Source organism: Achroia grisella, unplaced genomic scaffold (genome assembly GCF_030625045.1).
Source record: "Achroia grisella isolate CSIRO2021 unplaced genomic scaffold, CSIRO_AGI_Agris_v1 utg1174, whole genome shotgun sequence".
Taxonomy (NCBI): Eukaryota; Metazoa; Arthropoda; class Insecta; order Lepidoptera; family Pyralidae; genus Achroia; species Achroia grisella.
In genome coordinates this window covers 1,214,102-1,236,836 of record NW_026712590.1, presented here as the reverse complement: position 1 = coordinate 1,236,836, position 22,735 = coordinate 1,214,102, and the positions used below count along the sequence as shown (strand labels likewise).

The following is a 22,735-nucleotide window of genomic DNA, read 5'->3' as shown; positions in this document are numbered from 1 at the left end:
TTAACAATGTAAAATATTACTGAAATAACAAATAACAAGGAATAAAAAATTTAAATTATTAACTAAAAATAAAATCTGTTGCCTTCTTTTGAATCGTTTACAAGCTACCAGCGAAGTACAGTCAGATCTTTTTACATAGTCATCTATACAATTAACAGCGCCTGTCTCTACTCGTAAACGTTAAAACTCTCACAGAACACAAGAATCTATAACTACTCCAAATTAAAGCTTCTCATTTTACCAATTTAACACATTACGTACCCTATGACGTGATGTCCCAGAAATACATATATTCTAAGTGTCGTCTACTTAACGTAACTATAATACACTGGCGGACAAAAAAACTATTCGATCTACCAGAAACAATAATTATACGAAAATAAACCCTATGTGATTGCAATAAGGATAATTAAAGTAGGTCTATATTATAATTTACATATTTTAATGATTTTCATTCTAGAATGTCATCAATTTGTTATGAAATATTTTTTAATGACGAAGCTCTTTGGATATTTCTTATATCTAGTGTTACTTAATACACGTTATAAATAATATATACTAAGTGTAGTTATTGCACTAGAATGTATAGTATTCTCTCATCTAGTACGTATAGGTAAGCATACAGGAATAGTCGTAAAGGGCCAAATATAAAGGTAGAAACTCAGCAAAATGAACCATTGTCATCAAGGAATAGAGTAGAAATCTGATAATACATTTTGAACTAAATAAATTTAATACTGAATTGATCACGTAACCGCGCGGTGTGTGTGTGGAAAGTATTAAAATAATTTTAAATTTTCCATCGTATTTCTAGGGTAAAGTTTTTCAATTTTATGGTTTTTCACTTGGTATACCATTTACGACTAACCCTGTATTATAAATGCTTCTAATAACGAAGTATTACTAAATATTGACTATAAATTTTATGATTTAGTTAATGTTTTGTAATAAAAATTTAACATAAAACAATTTCAACAAACATAGATTTAAAAACCAAAATATATAAAAAAAATACGTAAAGGAGACTTATTTAAGTATTTTATTATTTTGTCCGCCATTGCATCGCCTAATGGTGCATTCACATTGACCGTTAAACTGCTACGTACAGTTTGTCTAACTAACAGAAAGGCAAGGTCCTACAATATCGGATTGTAACAGTCATTCTCAATAATCTCTGTGGGAGTGAGATAGGTAACAGGTGAACAAGACCTACTGTAGCGAGGTGGCATGAGAGACGCGAGTGTAACCAAAGATAAACGAATGAGAGACATAGAAGATAGGAGTGTGAGAGAGACGGTTGTAATGAAGATTGAAAAGACGACGAGGAAATGTGTTATGGTTAAAATGTTTTAATTCTATTAAAATATCAAAGTGCCGTAAATAGTTAAAAAAATAAACCACCGCGCCGTATCTACTCATATCCAATCAACAATGGTCTTCTGGTAATTATTGTAACAATTGAAGTGTTAATCATGTGACTGACATCCGGCGACGTATGAATGATGAAGATTGACGTGATAATAGATTATTGAGAATGACTACTGTAAATGTAACATATATTTTGCCACAAACACAGATCACAGGTTCGGAAAAACAAATGGACATGAGTTATTTAAAATTAATTGACCTGTATATTTAATATATTGTTCTGTCGAATAGTTATGTATATTTATATAAATTATTATTACTATTATTAAATACCCCTTTATTTCATTAGAAGTACCTATATGTTACTAGAATTTTATGTTAATATAATATTAAATTAACAAATTATCGTAACAAGTATAAATAATTGAATTCAATATGATGGGATGAGATAAGGTAAAATTATAGTGAATTTATTTTAACATAACAAAAATTTGTCTTGACTGGCATGAAAATAAATATACCTTATACATATAGGAGAACTTATACATAAAAAGAAAAAGAAAAATATTTTTTTTATTTAGTACTCTTCACAACTTTAACGAAAAGGCAAAAGCGTAGTCATACAGTTGTATGGCTACGAATAAAGCGATTACTTAGCACTAGAGACATATCTGTATCTGTTTTATTAATTTAATTTTTAGGGCTAGCCACGGATTTCTATAAACAACTTATGTTATCTTAACCAATGATCTGTGTGTGTGCTAGGAAACACCCCAGGAAATGTATCAATAGTTAGTTATAAACGGAAAACCTAACAGTGTAAAAGGCGTAATACACTTATTTACAAAACCCAGCCTTTAAGATCCACTACAAGCACCAGTACCTACTAGTCAAGAACAAAACGGAATACAATTAACTATGATATGTTCAGTTAACGTCTCAGTCTTTATACTACTGCTAGAGTCAGTCCTAAGCTAGTGGATTCCATAATCCCATAAGAAGAGGACGCGATATTTTCAAAACGGAAATCATCAAAAAGCATCGTATTAATTATAGTACATCCAATTTCGTAATACACATGTCTAGAAAAATATTTAAGTATAATTGCACCGGCAACAAGTTCATTAAAATTAGTAAATATTGTAGTACTCACAGCTTTTACGATATGTATCATTTCCTTATGATTATTTACACCTATTTTACTTACAACTACTTCAATATCATTTGTGGTAGGTATTTGTGCATCACCTAAAGCAAGTGCATAGTGCCTAGTGTCCGTATTAACAATATTCACTACACTATTTATAAATTCATCGTAAATAGATACAAAATTGATGTTCTTCAAAATATATCTCTGAGTAACAAAAGCAACAATGTGTAAGGAAATAGATTCGGCGGTGTTGCTGAATAAATTCGAAATAGAATTGACGATATTGATAAGATTGAGGAAAGAGAAATGTTCGTAGTTGTACACGAGTGTGACAAGAATGATGATAATGTAAAACATTGGTATGGGATGGTGAGGGGTGAAAGCGGAACTGGGAGGGGTAGGGTAAATAACGTCTACCTCGGCGATCTTGAATATAGATAATAGTAGATGCGAGGATATGTCTTCATTTTGCGAGTTGATGCGAGTTTTGATCACTTTAAGAACATCGATGCACTCCTCCTGTAAATGTGATATTCTTTACATAAATTTAAAAGAAACAATTAACATTTTATTGGTAAACCGTATGCTGCTTTATGGTAACAGCTATTTTCTTTGTAAAGTGAAATGTCAGGAATGTATTATTGTTATTTAGTTGTCAACTTAGTCTTTTGAAATGGCAACGCAAAATATGTGTCATGGGTATCACAGGACAGTTGTCAGTAGTTCATGTATATAGGTGACGTTTGTCGTCTTTCGTAAGTGTGTTTGTGTCACTTTATAGCAAATACTGTCTGATGGTAACATTTGAACTTCCTCTGACGAAGATGTGATATGCTTGGGTGCGTTTGTGACGTACAAACGGTACCTTTTCTCTGTCGAGGAGTGCTTCTCCAGCATCTCTAAGCAACTCCTGCTCGCGAGGCGGCACGCTGGCAGATATGATGACATTCTCGTTGCTGATGTTGAATAACGTCAATGTACAATTTGTCTGTAAAAAGATTTTAGTAAACATATGAGTTTATATAAGTGAAATATAATAATAAATTATTTAATTATTATATTTTATATTCGTCTCTCTTATAGACCCTTTATTTAAAGACTATAAAGTTACTAATGACTATTTAATGACGATAAAATAGACAGAAGAAAGCTTTCTTCTGTCTACAATAAGCCAATGAAATACTCGTCGTATCATCAAAAAAGTCAAAGGTATTGTTGAGGTTATTACAATTATTTTCAAACCTGGCCAATCCTGAACAACAGTACCTTCTAGTCCTAAGTTATGGGTACTAGACATCTGATAGAAATATTTAGATCCATAAATTATATTAGTGCACACGTATAAAAACAATGGGCTCATTTGAAAATACTTCATTTTCTCTTAAGAGTATATTAGTGGCCCGACCTAGCTTCGCTCGGGTGTTCAAAACTTTGTGAGTTATTTGTGAGATATATATATATATATATATAGTTCTTAAAACGGTAAAATAGTTAAATGAGTAAAATGGTTCCGCTTACTTTCCTTATAATAAAATCTGCTTGTTGTATTCACATAAATTATATAACTTTTCATGAAAATGTATAACTGCTAATTAGTAATATAATGAAGGGTAATAATTTATACCCTATAAAGTATTTCTCTAAATATTGATTAAGATTAAGATTACAACTCACTCCTTCACTATGTACCCCATTAAGATACTGCTGCAAGAGACGGACGGCATCTTCGGCACCGAGGCCAGTGTGGGGCCGGAGTAGGGCTTCGTCGACCGCGCTAAACCCGAGCAAGAGGTAGACGCCTTCAGGAAGCTTGTATTCTCCTGGAATTTCAAAAATATATAATAATTACAATATCCCTGGACAATTCACACAATGCTATCTAGTCCCAAGGTAAGCATAGCTTTTGTTATGCATACTAGACAACTGATATAAATACTTAGATATATTTTTGAGTAAATACATACATAATAGAAAACACCCAGACCTATAAACAATGATACTCATCAATACACATGTTGTGTACAGTGCGAGGAATCGACATCGGGACTATGGGAAACAAAGCGATGTGCTATATTGCTAGATCATCGAGGTTATCAATATGTAGCTAAATAATAATGATAAACAATATGTGTTTTGGACAGACAATAGATTTTATTTATCACCAGCTGTACCAGTGGTTACAGCCGCGTGAAATTTATAGCCTATGTGTTATTCTGATGTATATCTATATTACAGTAATGTTTCATCAAAATCCGTTTAGTAGTTTTTGTGTGAAAGGGTAACAAACATCCATCCATACGCACAAACTTTCGCGTCTATAATATTAGTAAGATAAGTGTCGGAACTTAGATCTAAGATTAATTTTGATTTTGTACGAGGGATAAAATTGAACCAGATGGGTTTCTTTGCCAGTCTTCGAAACTGAAGTAACTAGCTGTACTGGACGGTTCAGTTACGGAGAGTTGTCTCGTCACAAGAAGAACGAGCCAGAAACTTGCGTATAAATATTTTAGGTGTAACTTACATATATGTAACTTACCTGGATTTGGTCTCATACAGATGAAAGATCCAGAATAACAATAGCAGCGCCCTCTGTACGCCTGATAGGCGGGTGCGGCGTGTGAGTAGTGAGCGAGGCGGGACGAGCACGGGGCGCGTGGTACACATGCTACCTTGCAGGACACCTGCAGGGACGATTCGCACACACAAAGATCTGTGCACTCGGCCAGTTCTGCTGAACGGTACAACTGCAACCAGTAATAGATTGATTGTGATATAATTTAATATATTTATTAAATGGCCATCGATACATTACGTCACATTAATGCTAATAATTTTTATCTACCCTTAATGTGTTATTCTTACGACTCCTCTAAGGCGCGTGGGAGAGGTCGTAGAGTTCATAGTATTTTACTTACGAACTTTGTGACTCTTTCAATCTCTTATTACATAATATCACAGTTTTTCGACCTCCCACCTCCCCTTGAACTTGTGACATAATGAAAAAAAACATGACGGTAACGGCCGTCAAATAATATCGTGACATCTGTGGCTTTTAGTATGTTTATAGGGGGCAGCGGAACTGTCTTCTAGCTTCTTTGTCATTACAAATACGTAAAAGAATATCTTTAACTAGATAGTTATAAAGATTTATATTGACAGTTATCACTTTAATTTAGCTTAATAAAGATATCACATTGATGTATTTGAGATGTGGTATTGGAGCGAAATGCTGAAAATACCATGGATTGCTTTCCGCATAAACATATCTATTCTACGGTAACTTAACATAAAAACCAATCTCTCCACCAATGTCTCCGTAGAATATTAGAGTTCTTTGATTACATCGCTCGGAAAGTAGATCATAACCTAGAGCAGTAGATAGAAAGCAAAATTACTAGACGGTGTAGTCCCATAAGATGGTCTGACCAAATTCGCTCATCGCTGGACCACGTCCCATGACGTCCTCTATCATTCAAAAGTCCGACACAGATGGAAGGATGTAATCAGCAAGAGCGAGTATGTCATGATCCTCAGGAATGAGGAAAAGGATTAGAGGAGGAGGATAGTAAAGACGTAACTAAAGATCCTGAAGCCGGAAAGAAGTAATGATAGCATTGTAAACGTCAAATTCTCAATTTTACCCACCCGTCTAGTCTCTCCCATTTTAATATACTGCGCCTGATCATCGCTTTCCGGTTTCTTCACCACGCAGTACTTAGTGGGTTCTAATGTGGTCGTGGGTCGGGGGGTCGTTGTAGTCGTGGTCGTGGTCGTTGTGGTGGTCGTGGTGGTGGTAGTAGTGGTGGTGGTAGTCGACGTGGTCGTGTCCGGCGTGGTCTCTAGCACCGGCTCGGAGATTTGTTCTACCTCACTCGGGCCGACTGTTTGTTCGGACATAGTTGTTTTTGGACCCAGTGGCTCTCGGTTCACCTGGAATGTTTAATAAATTAAAATTATATTTAATTACATCTAAATTTTTATATATGACGGCGAGCTGTAGAGCGGTTTAGGTTTTATCGGCACATTTACCGATTCAACCGATTTGAACCCGTACGTTAGATAACGTTAGAGCTTAAGTCGCAGTAGTTTTTCATGTCAATGGTTAACCTAAATACTTTTAGACCAGAATTTAATAATTTCAATGGTACAAGGACGTCTTGTTCAGTGGAGATGAGACATGATTTAGGATGGAGTCCCGCAGTCGCAAACCTCCGAGGATACACGATTTCAGCAGATTGTGCCTGTAGCGATGCATTAGAATAGCAGTAGCAAAATACAAGGATACGATCCTCCTTCATTTAATAATTACAGTCTAGAAAGCTATACACTGCTATTTTACAACTACAAGAAACGAGGTACCTACGTATGTGGTACATTTGGCCTTTCGGTATTCCTCAAATTTTTTGATGTTGAAGCAATATTAGCAAATAAAATGATGATGATAAACAACTCACCTGCATATTATCAGCACGGGGTGTACCATGGTGCGTGGTGTGACGGTGCTGATGGATGGTAGTCTGATGGTATATCGAGGGCTCCGGTGGAACGGTCATGTAGCTGATGCCATTGTCGATTTGTGTGGTAGTGAGCAAGGATCCATAGGTTTTGACGTGGTAATCGCTTTGAGATTCCACTGTGAAATTGTTAAATAGATATGATTAATATAATTCTGATTAACATAAAAAGGGTTAACGTTTTATACATAAATATTGCTCCGGAATATATAGGACATTTTGTAGTGAAAAGAAGTAAACAGACAGATATATATTTTCATATTTAGAACAATAGTGTGGAAATATCGATGGAAATCTGAAAATACATCAGATACATCACATGCATAGAAACTCATAGCTTTAATTTAAATTGCTGCAAATTGAAAATATAGCTGTGGGGTAAAAAGATCGGATGGTTTTATCACTTTATTATATTAATAATATCGAACTAAAAGAGTTTCTAACTATCGATATTATGGTCTGTTCTTCTACGAATTTATAATCGGGGTTTCCATCACCAAAAAATCTGATGAATTCACACATAAAAAAGATTTGTGTTGACTTACACTTATTCTAACTCTGTAAACCACCATGTTGCCATTAATAGTTATCGAGCCATGATGGGCCGCGATGTTCTCTGCCGGTATACTAATAGTATAAAAAATTGATACTCACCAACACAAGGATTAAGCCACAACAGTCGCTGCCAGCCGAGACAGTCGTATAGCTGAGCGAAGTCAGTGCCGCGGCAGGCACAAGCTGCTCGGAGCTGAGTGCCGAGCACGGCTACCACCGCTGCCCTGCAAGCTGCTGGCGATCCCGCGCACCCTTGTGTTACGGCATCCACTGCGCACCACTGCTCGTAGTTCTCTAGTCGAATCCTGAATGAAAAAAACAAAGAGTATATCAAATAATCTTATTCCACATTTAATAAAAAGACAACTGTTTTTTATCCTGTAATTTCACTGCCTTATCTCACTGGACATTAATATAATATTTAATCGTAATCACACACTCACGTGCGTGTTTCAAAGATCACACCTTTGTTTATTTTTCATGTTCCATTCCTTGGACTTTGTTTAAAGTCGTCTGCGTCTCAGATATTTCAACCGCCAAACAATTTGCATTGAATGTTGTGTCTCAGTGACACATGTAAATGTATTTACGGGGTAAGGAGCTATGACATCATACTCGTAGTTCTCAAGCAACAATTGGTAGTCTCATGATGTCCGTGGTGCTGTTTCTGTATGTGATGCGTACACCGCTTTTCATCCGATGGTCGAAAGTTCGATTCCTCGTATTGTGCAAACATTTTTATTAAAAAATATGAAGGTATCGGGTGAGGATTTTTTTCTATGTATTATTTGTATCACATATTAACTTATTTATTTTTATTAACGTATTATATACAAAGATCCTTTTTTCAAACCTGTTACTACGATAAAAAGAATTGGAAATCTTGCTATACAGGAATTAACTCCATAGACATGTTTAAGTGACTCAACCATTTTGGATCGGTTACCATAATGAAGGAATGAGCGAAATTAGTGCCCTCTGAGTGGCCTGCCGTCTGCGGTCAACTGTAAACTGATTGGAACTAGGGTACTATTCTGAACTATGTTTATTTAGATTTAGTTTCCTAGGGCTTATTTAAAAACATTTGTTAAACACTGTTTTTCACGGTTTGTTAACAATTATACGCGTCGAAATTACGGGATCTCATTAATAATAACATTAAAGCAAATATTCCATTTATGTTATGATATATATTACTTGCTATTCTAAGGTATTGTTTAGACAAAATTAATTTACAGGAATGGGTAAAAAAAACACAGGTATAATTTGGTCCTTTCAATAAATTTATTATTTTCATATTGAAGTACTTTTTAGGTAAAGCTTTTTCACTGTAAACGATTAGGGTGGTATATGACGTTAGTTGTCCAGACACGCAATTTTTATTTTTGAATATTACATTACTCACAATTATTACCTTAAAAAGCTGATTAAAAAAATATATAGTACTTATAATTTCACTGAAGTAGTCAATCAAAAGTACACTTACTTTATTATTCTTTGCTATACTCGTGTATTGCTAATCCTGTACTAGGTATTCGACAAAATATCGTATACGTTTTGTACAATAGAAATGAGCGATCGTAGTAGACCCCCGAGTAACTGGCCGCAACTGGATTTCTGATATGGATTCAGACAATAATACTGGGTACAATTAGTTTATTGATTCTGTAACTTGAGTTCCTGTAAGCCACTCCTCTCATCAAATGTAATGGAAAGACATGTTATTGACAGATTTTGACTATTTGATCACAATAGATTAGTTTTAACTATATTTCATTTTACTGTGGTCTAAAATAATGTTGCCTATTTTGTTAGTAATTCAATGTAATAATTACTAATCTGTAGTATTAATAAATTTTTTTAAAATGAATGTTAATAAAAGTTAAAAAAATAACGTAATGTGTGTTTACGTCAGTTGTTCCTTTCGAAATTTTTATCAAAACTTCACACATTATATAGGAAATCACTCTATTAATTTTCAAAATTTGTCTACATAGATCTTCTCAAGAAAGATTATGAAGAAAGTATTTTTTATTAATGATAAACTAGGTGTCATACATTAAGTACTCTGAATGATATCTGAAGAATGGATTTACTAAATTCTATAACTTTTTTGTTCGTTTTGACCTCGAAAAGTTTCTTCGCGCATTAGAACAATAAAAAAAGTTATAGCTCTATCACATAAATTTTACATAACATTTCTTGAGTTAGAGGTGGTACAAAGTTTGTCGTATCAGCTAATATATATGAAATAACTAGCGAGTGGCCCCGGCTTTGGACTGAGGTCATAGAAACAGAAGAAACTGAACCGTTTGCTTCTACTATTTAGATATTTTTTAATGGATGATAAAAGAATGGTGCTTGTCCCTGCGTTATCTGTTTACACTGGCAGGGTACCAGTGGAGGATTATAAAATAAACATAAGGTCAGATCTGTTAGCCAATAATGACAAGGAAACTAACGAGTTTGTTTTATATCATACAGATATAGGTAAATATCTTAATCGATGATAAAGGAATGGTGCACCCGTCTACTGTAACGGTTTACGCTGACAGGGCACCAGTGGACGTCAGATCAGTTATCCAATAATGACAAATTCAACAAGAATTTGTTACGCTGGTTTCCAGGAGGATCCGAGAGGATTCTTGGATCTTGGATTGGAACCACATTAGTAACAGTACTTTCTACCACAGATATTTGCTAGTTTGTATTCATATATTTAAACTTAAAAATGTAAACTTACAACAATTATTTAAAGTTGCAACACGCAAGTTATAGTTCCTTCTTTTTGTATAGAGACAGCTATCCAAATGAACGGTAAAGTAAAAAAATAAGTACTTATATGATTATTCAAAAGTGCTTAAAAAACCTTAAGTTAGTTTGAAGATAGAATATTCTATTAGAACAATTATGATGAAAATAATAATAAGCGGATAAAGTCAAACAGATAAGTACTCTATAATACCCAATATTAAAATTCTAACACAGAAAGTTAACAACATACAACTTTTATATCGCCGTAAATTAGGTATACGTGTTTGCGTCCAGGGAATACAAAGTACAGAATATTTATAAAAACTTCGGTTCTCCATATCGGTGTCTGCTGATCGTTTATATTCTGTAGGATACATAGTCCATTGAGATGCAATATTTTGTTCGATGATTTTTAACATAATATGTGGATTATTACGATTTTCAAATCAGATAAATATATTCGTGATTTTGTAAAGCGACATTTTTTTTAAATTATTTAAATAATGTAATCATTTTTCGGTGAAGAAGTAAGGCTACCTTACTTCTTCACCGGAAAATGACTACGCGATTTATAGCGCTCCTCTGTTGTTTTATATATAACGTACTAGCTTCTCGTCCTGGCTTCGCACGGGTGTATATGTATTATATATATATAAACCTTCCTCTTGAATCACTCTATTTATTAAAAAAAAATCTTCAAAATCCGTTGCGTAGTTTTAAAGATTTAAGCATACATGAAGACACAGCGACAACGACTTTGTTTTATACTATGTAATGACTAGCTTCTCAACCCGGCTTCGCACGGATGTACATGTATTATACATATATATAAACCTTCCTCTAGAATCACTCTATCTATCAAAAAAATCTTTTCAAAATCCGTTGCTTAGTTTTAAAGATTTAAGCATACATAATGTTAGACATCGGAAGCAACTTTATTTTATACTATGTAATGATGATGAAGTATAACATATAGGGGGTCCCCCACAGCATGTTACTTATATTCATAATATTATAAATGTGAATATTTAGCAAAAATGTTTATATTTTTTTCAAAAGAGATGAAACAAAGGTAATTGCAAAAGTTTCGTTTTAATGTATTTATAACAATATAAAATATCATTTCTTCTTATAACTTGTTAGGATAATATACTGATAGCATTTTCTAAGGTCTAACTTGGCCGGAGTTTTCATATAAAATATACTGTAGCCTCCCAAGTTCTAAACATGTTACTTTTATTTTAATATTAGTATTATAAATGAAAGTAATAATTGGTATAAAATGTTTGGATATATTTTATCTAATATATTACATAAGAAGATGATATTATATATTGTTATAAATACATTTCAGGACAGACCATTGATTTAGATCTCTTCTCTTTTGTCGTAGAAGTCAACAATCAAGGTATATAGCATAATATTAAACTCGGCTATCATTTCACATTTATGTTTTTGATGGGATATTTACTTACGATCAGATTGTCAGGTGGTTTGTCATTCCAATGGAATGATATAACATTTAAATGTTTCTTTGGAAATTGAAATAAAAAAATACATTCTTACTCTCCTAATTAGAACCCATCAATTAAAAAATAGGCTTTTATTTTGTTATTTCGTGACTAGTGCAACCTGGTCGCTACGTCTGGAGAAATACATTATTGTACCATAAAATTATTTCCGATTAACTAAACATTACCATACCTACTCTTTTCTTATCTTTACTTTCTCTATCCAGAGCTCTGTTCAAAGAAAGTCTGGAAGAGATTGTTTGGAGATAAACTCGTCTTTTGTATCAGATAATATAAATTTATTACCTAGTTTTTTTTTCTACATTTGGTGTAATAAGAACTATAAATAAAGATCAGAGATAATAAGTCGTCTGCGTGAGAGCCTTAGTCTCACCTTCTTCAGCCGGCAAGCGTTTGCTTTATAAGCTATGTTTCGACAGTAGGGTGCAATTGTGAAATGAAATTACAGTATAATAGGCATGACATCTTAGTCTTCTGAAATGGAAATGCATGAGTAATGTCACAGGCGTCACATGACAACGTGATGTCCGTAGTGATAGCGTCATATATGTATATAGGCGCTGATTATTGATTACAGTGGACCATCAGCTTATTTGGCTTTGGAATTACATAAAAAAGAATCCCATTCTATAGTTTGTAGTTTTGCCATATAAATTTAAGTATTAATATCTCTATTAACAATTAGGGTTCGGTGATAGATAGGTGATAATTTAGGGTTGTATGAATTTGTCATGCCACATTATATATTTTTTTTAAATAGTCGGACAAATAAGAGCACCATTATTACTTAGGGGTATGAAAAATAGATAGTAGCCGAGTCCCGGACCTACAAAATATGCATATAAAATTTCATAAAAAGTGGTCATGCCATTTCGGAGGAGTATGGTAACTAACATTGTAACACGAGAATTTTGTATATAAAATACGATCAATATATTTTATAAGTGCTAGTATTTTGACGTATTAACATCCGATATAACATTATAATGGTCTCCATTAAAATGCTCTAAGGACCAAACGATATAATGGGGCTAATGGATTTCTTTCTGACGCAATAAAATTGCTAACGAACTTAGGGACTGTTTCCGAAAATTATTATACACTAGCCGTTACCCGCGCCTTCATTGGCGTGGAATTTAATATTTTTTTATTACATCATATTTTTTTTTAATATATGTAACCAAAATTACTCATTATAACATTATCTATTTGCGAGCGAAAATCCCGGCCAAATCGGTGCCGTATATACTTTCAAAATTTAATGAAAAGTTAATTTTAAATTACAAACAAAATCTTGAATTTTATTTATTTTTATAGATACCCATTTATCTGAACTTTCTGAACCACAGTTTTATGTTGTTTCTCGTAGAAAATCACCCAATATTTATAGTAGTCACCAACTGATTCCATTACGAATAATATTTTTTTTAAATCACAGTTTTGAACATTATTAATATACTACTTCAGAATAAATGTAATAAATAAATGTTTGTGTGACGGCGTCAAAGGCGTAGTGTGTGTAATGTAGTTTTACTCTCATGCATTTTAATAATAAAATATTAGCTTTCTGCACTCCCTATAAAACTGTATCAAATCTCATACTCATTAATTTATACATATATAATAAAAATGTACGTCTGTACATAAAAGATATAATTATGAGAAAATCTATTAGTGGTTAGCTATTAGTGTTCTGTATGTTATAAATAAAGCATATTCTATATGTCTATCTAAAAACAATTAATTTAGAGTTTTCATGCCCAATATCCTATACATATATATAGTCCTATACATCTCTCATCTCATAAATCATGTCTATTTATGTATTAAATAGATTAGTTTAGTTAGTTTAAATGCTAACTAAAGTTTAAGTTATCTAACAGACCGTAGGAGCTAGTCTGTAACTGGTAATCAGTATAAAGTTCTAGCACAATCGATCGCTCGAACTGAAACAGGATTGAAGCTGCAATCAGAACAATGTTTTCGGTACAGTAAATACGGATAGAAATAATAGCAACGGATAGGAATAAAGCCGGCGATAGCAGGCTAATTCTAGCGAACCAGATGCTGGGATGTCAGTAGATATCAGTTGTAATACAGACAGAATAGCAATATCGAACATTAGTTTGATGTCTGTTCTGACAGTACAGATAATATATTTTTTTATTAAACTCTCTCTCCTGAGGTTGTCTGTAAGATTGTTGTTGTTGTTCTTCTTTCTTTAATGTATTGTTATATTTTTTAATGTATCTGATTTTAATATTGGTGCAATAAAGTATTAGTAAGTAAATAAAATAAATTTATATATTATATATAACAATATTATATCTCAGAACGATTCATACAGCTATCCCAAGCTAAGCTAGTGGGTACTGAACGACTGTTATAAATGCAAAAAAACATTTTTTTTTGAAAACACATACATCTTATATATTGTAAACAACAAAACCCGTACAAAACTCATATTCAGGAATACAAATGTTTGTACCGTGGGAGGAATAGAACCCGCAACCCTCGGAAGCAAGACTATGTGCTAAACCTCTAGACCACCTAGGTCGTCCGTCGAGAACTATAGACTGATAGTTACAATATCTGAATTGTTAGATGTCTCATAAAAATATTTAAACTGAGACCGCGACTTCGTCCCCCTTCGTTGTGATAATCGGAATAACTTTAGTTTGTAAACCGATCGGAAAAAAAGACTCTAAATTTTATGTAATAGTCCCCACAATACATTAGTGAATCCCACACACAAATTGGCAAGCTACAAACTGACATCTAAACTATCATTGTTTTGGTATTCTACAGCAATGTGTCTAGTTTTGTTTCATACTTAATGTACATGATGGTAGTTTTATATAATGTACATGACAGATATATGTAGTACGGATAGCGATCATCAGTAAAATTTTCAGAGCACCCAATTGTTCAAGAGTTATATTTTATTACCTACATATCGTTTTGTAGAGCACCATAATGGATTACTATTTAATACCACTTTTAAGTTAAATTAAATGGTAAAAAAAAGGAAACATTTATTGACAACCATTACATTCACATATTCCTATAACAACAACTAAACATTAAAACACATATATACGTACAGACCCATATATGTGTATTTACATATCCATAGTTTCTACTCATATACACATAACGCTTACGAACTGGAATTGCACATTTTTATATGTTTTTTTCTATCAAATTTGAATGTATTTTCTTTATAGAATTATAATATATTTTTATTGTCACTTTTTGTCTTACAACCGTTTGTACACGTAACTTCATTATAAGTATTTACCATTTTCTATACATTGTTTGATTTATATCACACATACAGTCCACTCATTCTATCGCCCACATTTTGGTCCTACATCGGTATAAATCCAACATTTACATCTTATAGGTATGTAGTATCACTTGAACTTAAAATTTGTTTAAAAGAAAGAAAGAAAGAAAGAAAGAAAGAAAGAAAGAAAGAAAGAAAGAAAGAAAGAAAGAAAGAAAGAAAGAAAAAAATATTTATTCAGTGCTTTAAAACATATACGACATAACTTAAGTACCTACAGCATTGTATCGTATTAGAGATTTGAGCAGATAAATAACTAAATGCTTTGCTTGTGCAATTGTATTTGTTTAACAACATTACGCACTGATGGATGTCCAAATCTGGCTATGCATGAACAAGACATGTTGTGCTTTGTTTCAGATCATTTGATTGAATATTTGATTAGTAATAGCTACACAGGTATTTTAAATATGTTTTTTTATTTATACATTGGTAAGGTATTACCAATGTATAACAAACTCACTTAAAGTACACCTCAATATAGAAGAGGACACTGACTTTTGAAACACAGCTAATTTCTATACCTACCTCAGAAGTCAGGGACTTCATAAATTATTTATAAGAAATAATAATAATAATTATTATTATTATTACCATATATCGGGTTCTATTAAACAACTAACATTGTTATCGATTGTTTCTTGGTTGAAGGGTGAGATATGGTACTGAAACTATGAAGAGCATAAATATGATGGCCACATGACGACGCGATGTCCATGGTGTTCTTGATGTTACCATTATGTGGGTCATGAACTTATTTTGCTATTACGGTTACATAAAAAGTTGACTGTAGGGACAGTTTACCTGCATTCTGGTTCTTCGCGGCATGCATGTGCGAGGGTGTGGCAGGCTGGTAGCGGGGTGCCCACTTCCGGTCTCTGAGCGCACATAGGATGAAGACGTTCTTGGGCGTTCATGCATGAATCTTCTCGGTTATCGGTTTTCCTAAAGCACAAAATAAATATTACATTCTCAAAAACCGATTTAAAAATTTTGAAAACAGGTAGCTATTCTCAATTATGGGGACTATTGCCAGCAATTCTAACAATATGATCCTATTGCCAGCTATGTTGGTCAATTGCTAACAATAAGGCTACATGGTTTACCTCCACACAGTTGTGTTTAATTCTTGGCGAATTCGCCTCAATTGGCTGATTGACCTGACTCACTGCTCATCCTATCGTCCTCCACCGGTACCCCATTAGCATATACTGCTAATGAAGACGGGTGGAACATTCCATATAAAATTATTATAAATTTTAGAATTAAATGAGTTTAAATTATAGTAGTCGGTGTTCATAACAACTGAGGGCCTAAAACAATGAAAATTAGCATTGGAATCCATATTTTCAGCATAAAACAGTATTGTGTTCCACATTAGCTCTTCGAATTTGTTTGATATTTTAGTTTTATTTTTTAATTTTTTTAGATTCAATGAATTCAATTCTATAGATATATAAATAAACGTAAAAACACTTAGACCAATAAAAACAATTAAATTAATCATTATAAAGGTTTGCACTATGTAGAAATGTAAGACAATTTGCAAAATGGTTATACTTGTCACCCAGATCCTCAATTATTATAGTTTTTAGATATAACGAGTAAAATATGTAGAAATATTTTTTTAAACACTTACTTGCATAGACAAAAAGCGATTTCGGTGTTCCACTCCACTCCAGGTTTTCTATAGAAGCCCCTCAAAGCAGCCATACAACCTTCCCTATCGCACTCCACAGCATGACACTTCTGCAGCACGGGAGTCAATGACGTCATGCATTCAGCGTCCTTGATGCAAGAGTCCAGAGCCACGTGACAGGTGGACTGGAGCGCCACCTTCTCATCACCTGCTTTACCGTTCTCTTTTCCAATCCTCTCTGTTGGTTGTTTTTTAATGTTAGTTTTTGTGTGATATTTGTTTGATGAGTGTGTAATAATAATACTTGCTTCACAAACGCTTAGTTAATACTATCAATCATTATTAAGCCCTATCATATGTGACGAACGTTCAAAATTGTTTGTTATTTTCACATACACAATTATAATCCAAAAAATAACCTGTTTGTTAATCATTTCACACGAAAATTGCAACCGATTTGATATCTTTGATGTATTATATAAAGCAATAAATAATTTATACACAGATTTAATAACTATACCCATAATAAAATACAAATTCGGTAAAATAAATAGATAGATGAAAATAAATAATCGAAACCTAAATATTACTGAAATTAAAAACAAAAATGTTAGGTATAATATATGAAAGTGTTAATATAGATACAATTAATTACAATATGCTCATGCCAAGACAATATAATTTACAAATTGTGGTAAAAAATATACGATACGAGTGATAAAACTTTGTAGAATCAATTGCGCTGAGTGAGATACACGATGAATTGCCAATGGTCAACTTATGAATTATTACGTTTTTTTAGATACAAGCAATTCGATAATTTATCATGCTTATATAAAATTTAATGATTTATTATCAATGAAACATACTAAAGAGAAAAATGTCGAAATATTATATACTATCTACGAAATTGTTTAACAGACAATAACGAAATATGAGAGAATCGTAGGGAATTATTTCAGCAAAACGCCAACAATTCTTATGATCCATTAAACAATTTCCTTTTGTTCTCCACATCTCAAGACCGACTTAAATCCATAGAGGATGAATCATTTAGTCTTTAGCGAAAATTGCGAAGCTACCCGGATATCCAGTATCTAAGCGTCTTTACTAAATCGTCTCTTTACAACTAAATATTCTACATTTTTACTGTGGACCACAAGGAAAAGGAAGCAATTCAAGGGCTCTAAAGCATTTGCTAGGAGGGTCCCTTCTAAGTCCTTTGTCTACATAAAGCTTTACTTTGTTTTTATGTTTCATTATTTATTCTTCGTTAACCTAATTTTGTTCTAATTTTAAACGTGGAAACGCTAATCTAGAGTGCTCCAATACGGGAATGAAATAAACATTGGGGACAGGATAACAAATGAGCACTTAGAAATAATTTGATAGGTGCTAAAGTTATGAATAAAACCACCTGTGACTTGATCTATACAGGTTTGTCTAGAGCTGTACAGTTTAAGTTTAAGCTCAAAGTGAGTGTAACTTACGATATCTATGGTTGTACTGTCTGTTAATAAGTGTTAATACTTAAGTACCACCTTTACACAACGTTGACTAATATCTCCATTTAATCTTAGTAAAAATTAATACTATCCATAAAGTTATTAACATTTTTAGCGTATATAAAAATTCAAAATACAAACAATATGATACAATTACGAATTTTATGCATATACAGGTGCAATTTTATTTAAATTATTTTTTGTGGTTACTGTACTATACTGTCATTTTGGTTTATGTTCAAAATTGGGAGGTATTAGTTAACGTCAAAATAATTCTAACAATACGTACGGGTTTCATCAATGTATCCATCTCCGAAGACTGTCTTGGTGGCGTAGAGAGGGTCTTCGCTCCCCCCGGGCTCATGGTTCCAGCGATGATAATGATGCCCGTGGGGCTTGTAGTGAGGGCTTGCGTAACGATGCACGTGCGTCAATAATTTGTCCGGTGCGATCAGGTTTCCGTCATGTGTTATGGACATACCGCCGATCCATGACGTCACACCAGATCCCGTACGATTCGCGGTCCGTCCGTCCGACATCAGCTTTACTGGAATTTCATCCATCGAATCGCTTAGCTCTGGAAGGCTCGACGACCGAGCCATAGCGCGACGGGACTCCGAAAATAAAGATCAGAGGCGATCGCGTCGGTCGATCGTTCAAATACATCGATTAAAAAAAAGAGAGACCCTACAAACGGAATAACAAAAACATCAATCCAAACAACAACGATATCGGCATACGTTACGACACTTATAATATCGGGCAATACTAAATCCTTTATGATTTTAAGGATTCAGAAAAATTTTGTCCCCGACGCAAAATATAGCAAAGCCATTTAATGATGGTAGTCCCGTTCGAACTATTAAACAAAGCCAAGTTTATGCCGCGCAGTAACCATAGAGATCGTAGAAAAATGGAAGATGCAGAGAGAAAACATGCAAACATGCTCATTTTGAGAATGACTGCCATTGTAGACTTTTTATATTATTAAAAAAAATCGTGCTCGATTAAAGTCTATAGTGGCATATTAAAATTTAAGGGAAAAGGAGACAGCAGAATAGTCTAAATGCATGCAAGCATAAAGTAGGAGCGAATATTCATAAAGCGAAATTTGTAAATGCTAAACTTAAATATTGAAGAGGGCTGTTCATATAATTCAGTTTTATGCTGAAGTTTAAAATTGCTTATCCCTATGAATTAATGATTATTTAAGTTTCAAAAGTAAAAGTTCGAATAAATTTAAGCTAAGAAGTTCAAGCCGTGTTTTAAGAGATAAAATATTAATCGTTGCTTATATCGTGATTAAATCACTGCTAATTATATCTGAAAAAAAAAATCGCGGTAGGTCTTATTTAATCTAATCTAGTTCATTATATCGGTGGACGTCATTGATGGCGTAGTCAAGCCACGCTCCTACCTTACGAAGCGTAGTGCGAAGCGTGCAGTGCTAGAGGCGACGGAATCCGACAGAGACACATAGACAGAGAGAGATAGAGAGAGAGAAGATGAAGAGAGGGTGCGGCGGCGGCTCACCGTGGCGGGGCCGAGGGGGGCGCGGGGAGAGGAGGGCAGCGCGCAGGAGGCTGGCGGCGGCGGCGCGCGTCATCAGCCTGGTGCCATTCTCGGTGAGGAGCAGGATGGTACCGTCGGGCGCAGCGTAGCGGGTGAGAGGTGGAGCGCGCGCGGTTGGCCGCCTGGGGGCCTCGAACAGCGCGCGGACCTCCAGCGGGCATTCACCCCACGCCGCCGCTGCCCCACAACCACGTTACCAACAACCACCACTGCCCACCAGCCGTGCTCGCGAGCCGCACAAATGGACTACCCTTGAGGGACTTTTTAGAAAAAAATATACTTGGAGTCCCTTGAGAGTATTCCATTTACAAAAGACGAGGTAGAATCGAGATCTAGAGTAGTGTTCGCCGCCCCAACGACAATGCTCTATCGTCAGCAGTCCAGAGACCATCACCGAAGGCCGAAGGTGTTGGAAGCCAAGAGTTGAGGTAACTGCGGGCATTTGTACGGTGTGTGAGGTCAGGAGTACACTAAAAAGAAGCTCAGTGTCCGGTGAAACATAAAGGTAAACAGCCTTGTGTGGTAAAGTAGTGATCTAAGTCAATCCTAAGGCCTAGGCATCTAATCAGTGTGAAAAACAAAAAGGCACGTATAAGAAAGAAATAGAAAAACAAAATAAATACAAAAAAACAACTAATTTAACACTTTGACGACTATTTGAAAGTGAGTCTAGTACTCCTTAAAGCGTTTTATAGTGTAGTGTTACTGTATTGACGCTTATTCCTGTTTTATTTTGGCTGTTTTACTTGTATTGTGACTATGTAATTTTGTTATGTATCCATCTTAAGTTTAACATATATTTATTAAATTAATAGAATACTTAAATCACGTTTCTAAAGTTGTTTCTCAAGGCACAATATTGGGTACAGTCTTTTCTTCATACATACATATAACATATATATAAACGTTTTAGTTATATTGATAGTGTTACAGTTACACGTGTACCTATGCGTTGCTATTTTAAACACTTAAAGCTATTCTAATATTATTAAATAATATTATTTAGCATATCTTATGAGATTCTGAGTGAGAAAATTACTACACTATCTAGATAACACAAAAACACAATTTATAATATTTTAACTTTCAAATTAGACGTTTAGATGTTCCTTCAAACAAGTAATTAATGTATTCAGCTGTAAATATCAAGGACATATTGGAAATACTTGTTATAAACTTAATATTAGACCTAGAGTTATAGCCTAGAAAGTGGAAAATAGTAGAAGGTTTTTTAAACCAACACTTCAGATATTTTTCCCGGGCTTGGGAACTTACAGAAAGTAATTGAAACAGTTGTGTGTGTTCCCACGCAGTGAAAGCAGACAGGGTTGTCGCTACTTAGAACTCAAATGATCAATAAAACAAGATGAATTGTGATATTATTAGGAGTTTTGTTTTACCTGTCATTGTGTTTAACAAACAAGTTATTAGAAATTTGATTAACATTAATGATTTTCTCGTTAATACAGATGTTATAAATAGAAATGTTGTAGTTACTATAAAATAAATAAATAAGATAAAAGACATGTATATATCTAAAACTTATGTTAATTTTGCAGTAATACTTATTTTATAGCTATGAACTGGAATGTAATGAATATATTATAATATGTTTATGCCTATCGCGGCTATTTTTACGACTTCGTTCGGATGGCTTCTTCGCAACGCGTCCATTATACCGTCTCGCCTCGCACTAAAGAAGTCTTGGAGTCTTGAAAAAGCATGAATTTGAAACAATGGTCGAATAAGACGAAACAGTAAGTTGCCGTACATAGTTATAGAATATGTATAGTATCTGAAAATATTTGTATTGCTTTAAGTCTAAAAGAGTATTTGTTTATATGAAATAGATTTTCTATTTCGTCTTCTGAATACTATGAATGTAAGGCACATTACACACAAACTAGCTAATCCGCACAATTTCGTCTGCATTTCTCTTACTTGACATTTATCATTACATTTCGCCAATTTAACATAACATTTTTTTTATTTATAAACAATGTGTTCTTTTGATATATAAGCTATATTACTGTAAAGTTTCATCAAAATCTACTCAGTAGTTTTTGCCTAAAAGAGTAACCAACATCCATCTATTAATCTATACTTTTTCTAATAAACTTAGTAAGATAATACGCATTCGCCAAGTAATAAAATGGTTTCGTAAACGGCAGCCCTGTGGGCGCCGTGTTACAAGCGTCGTAGATTCAGGATCATTGTTCGAGCGAAATTTTCTATAGCTTTGTAAAAAAGTAATGTTGCCAGTAAAGGTGCGACAATACCCATGAGTTTGCTTGTAAGTAGTTATTATAGAAACTGTTTCCCTTGTAAGAAAAGTACAGTTTTATTCATGTGGTCCTGGTTTAATAATATGGTTGTTTGTGGATTTAACTTGTTTGTAAGGTTTGTTTAAGTTTTCTATAGTAATTATTCTGTGAGTTTTTAATGTTTGAGTATTAATAATAATAATATACCTTCATAGATTTTTATTTTTGGTTATTGTAGATGGAATAGTCAGATTCATTGTCAATTATCGATGTGGTTGTATACGCAATATTGTACGTATAAACTTCATCAATTATTCATCAATATTATAAACGCGGAAGTTTGTGGGTGTGGATGAATGGATGGATGGATGTTTCATTCATTAATCCATTTTTAAGTGAAAGAGTAACTCTTTCACTTACAAACTACTGAATGGATTTTAACGAAGCTTACAAAATATAGGCTATTTTCATGTAGGTGATACCACAGGCACAGTTAGTAATCAAATAAACTCATTATTATAATGAATACA

At 33.7% G+C, this 22,735-nt stretch overlaps 1 protein-coding gene across 1 annotated transcript in view; it reads right to left on the bottom strand.

Moving 5' to 3' along the window:
• Positions 1-2,314: 2,314 nt before the first annotated feature.
• The window catches only part of LOC131851597 (uncharacterized), a 50,179-nt gene continuing 29,758 nt past the window's right edge, over positions 2,315-22,735 (bottom strand). The window contains exons 6-15 of the mRNA XM_059202116.1: positions 18,659-18,916; positions 16,865-17,102; positions 16,030-16,170; positions 7,690-7,895; positions 6,976-7,154; positions 6,167-6,451; positions 5,058-5,265; positions 4,193-4,338; positions 3,384-3,506; positions 2,315-3,037 (exon numbers count right to left, since the gene is read on the bottom strand). Coding sequence (XP_059058099.1) covers positions 2,315-3,037; positions 3,384-3,506; positions 4,193-4,338; positions 5,058-5,265; positions 6,167-6,451; positions 6,976-7,154; positions 7,690-7,895; positions 16,030-16,170; positions 16,865-17,102; positions 18,659-18,916 — 2,507 coding nt within the window. The remainder of the gene's footprint in view (positions 3,038-3,383; positions 3,507-4,192; positions 4,339-5,057; positions 5,266-6,166; positions 6,452-6,975; positions 7,155-7,689; positions 7,896-16,029; positions 16,171-16,864; positions 17,103-18,658; positions 18,917-22,735) is intronic.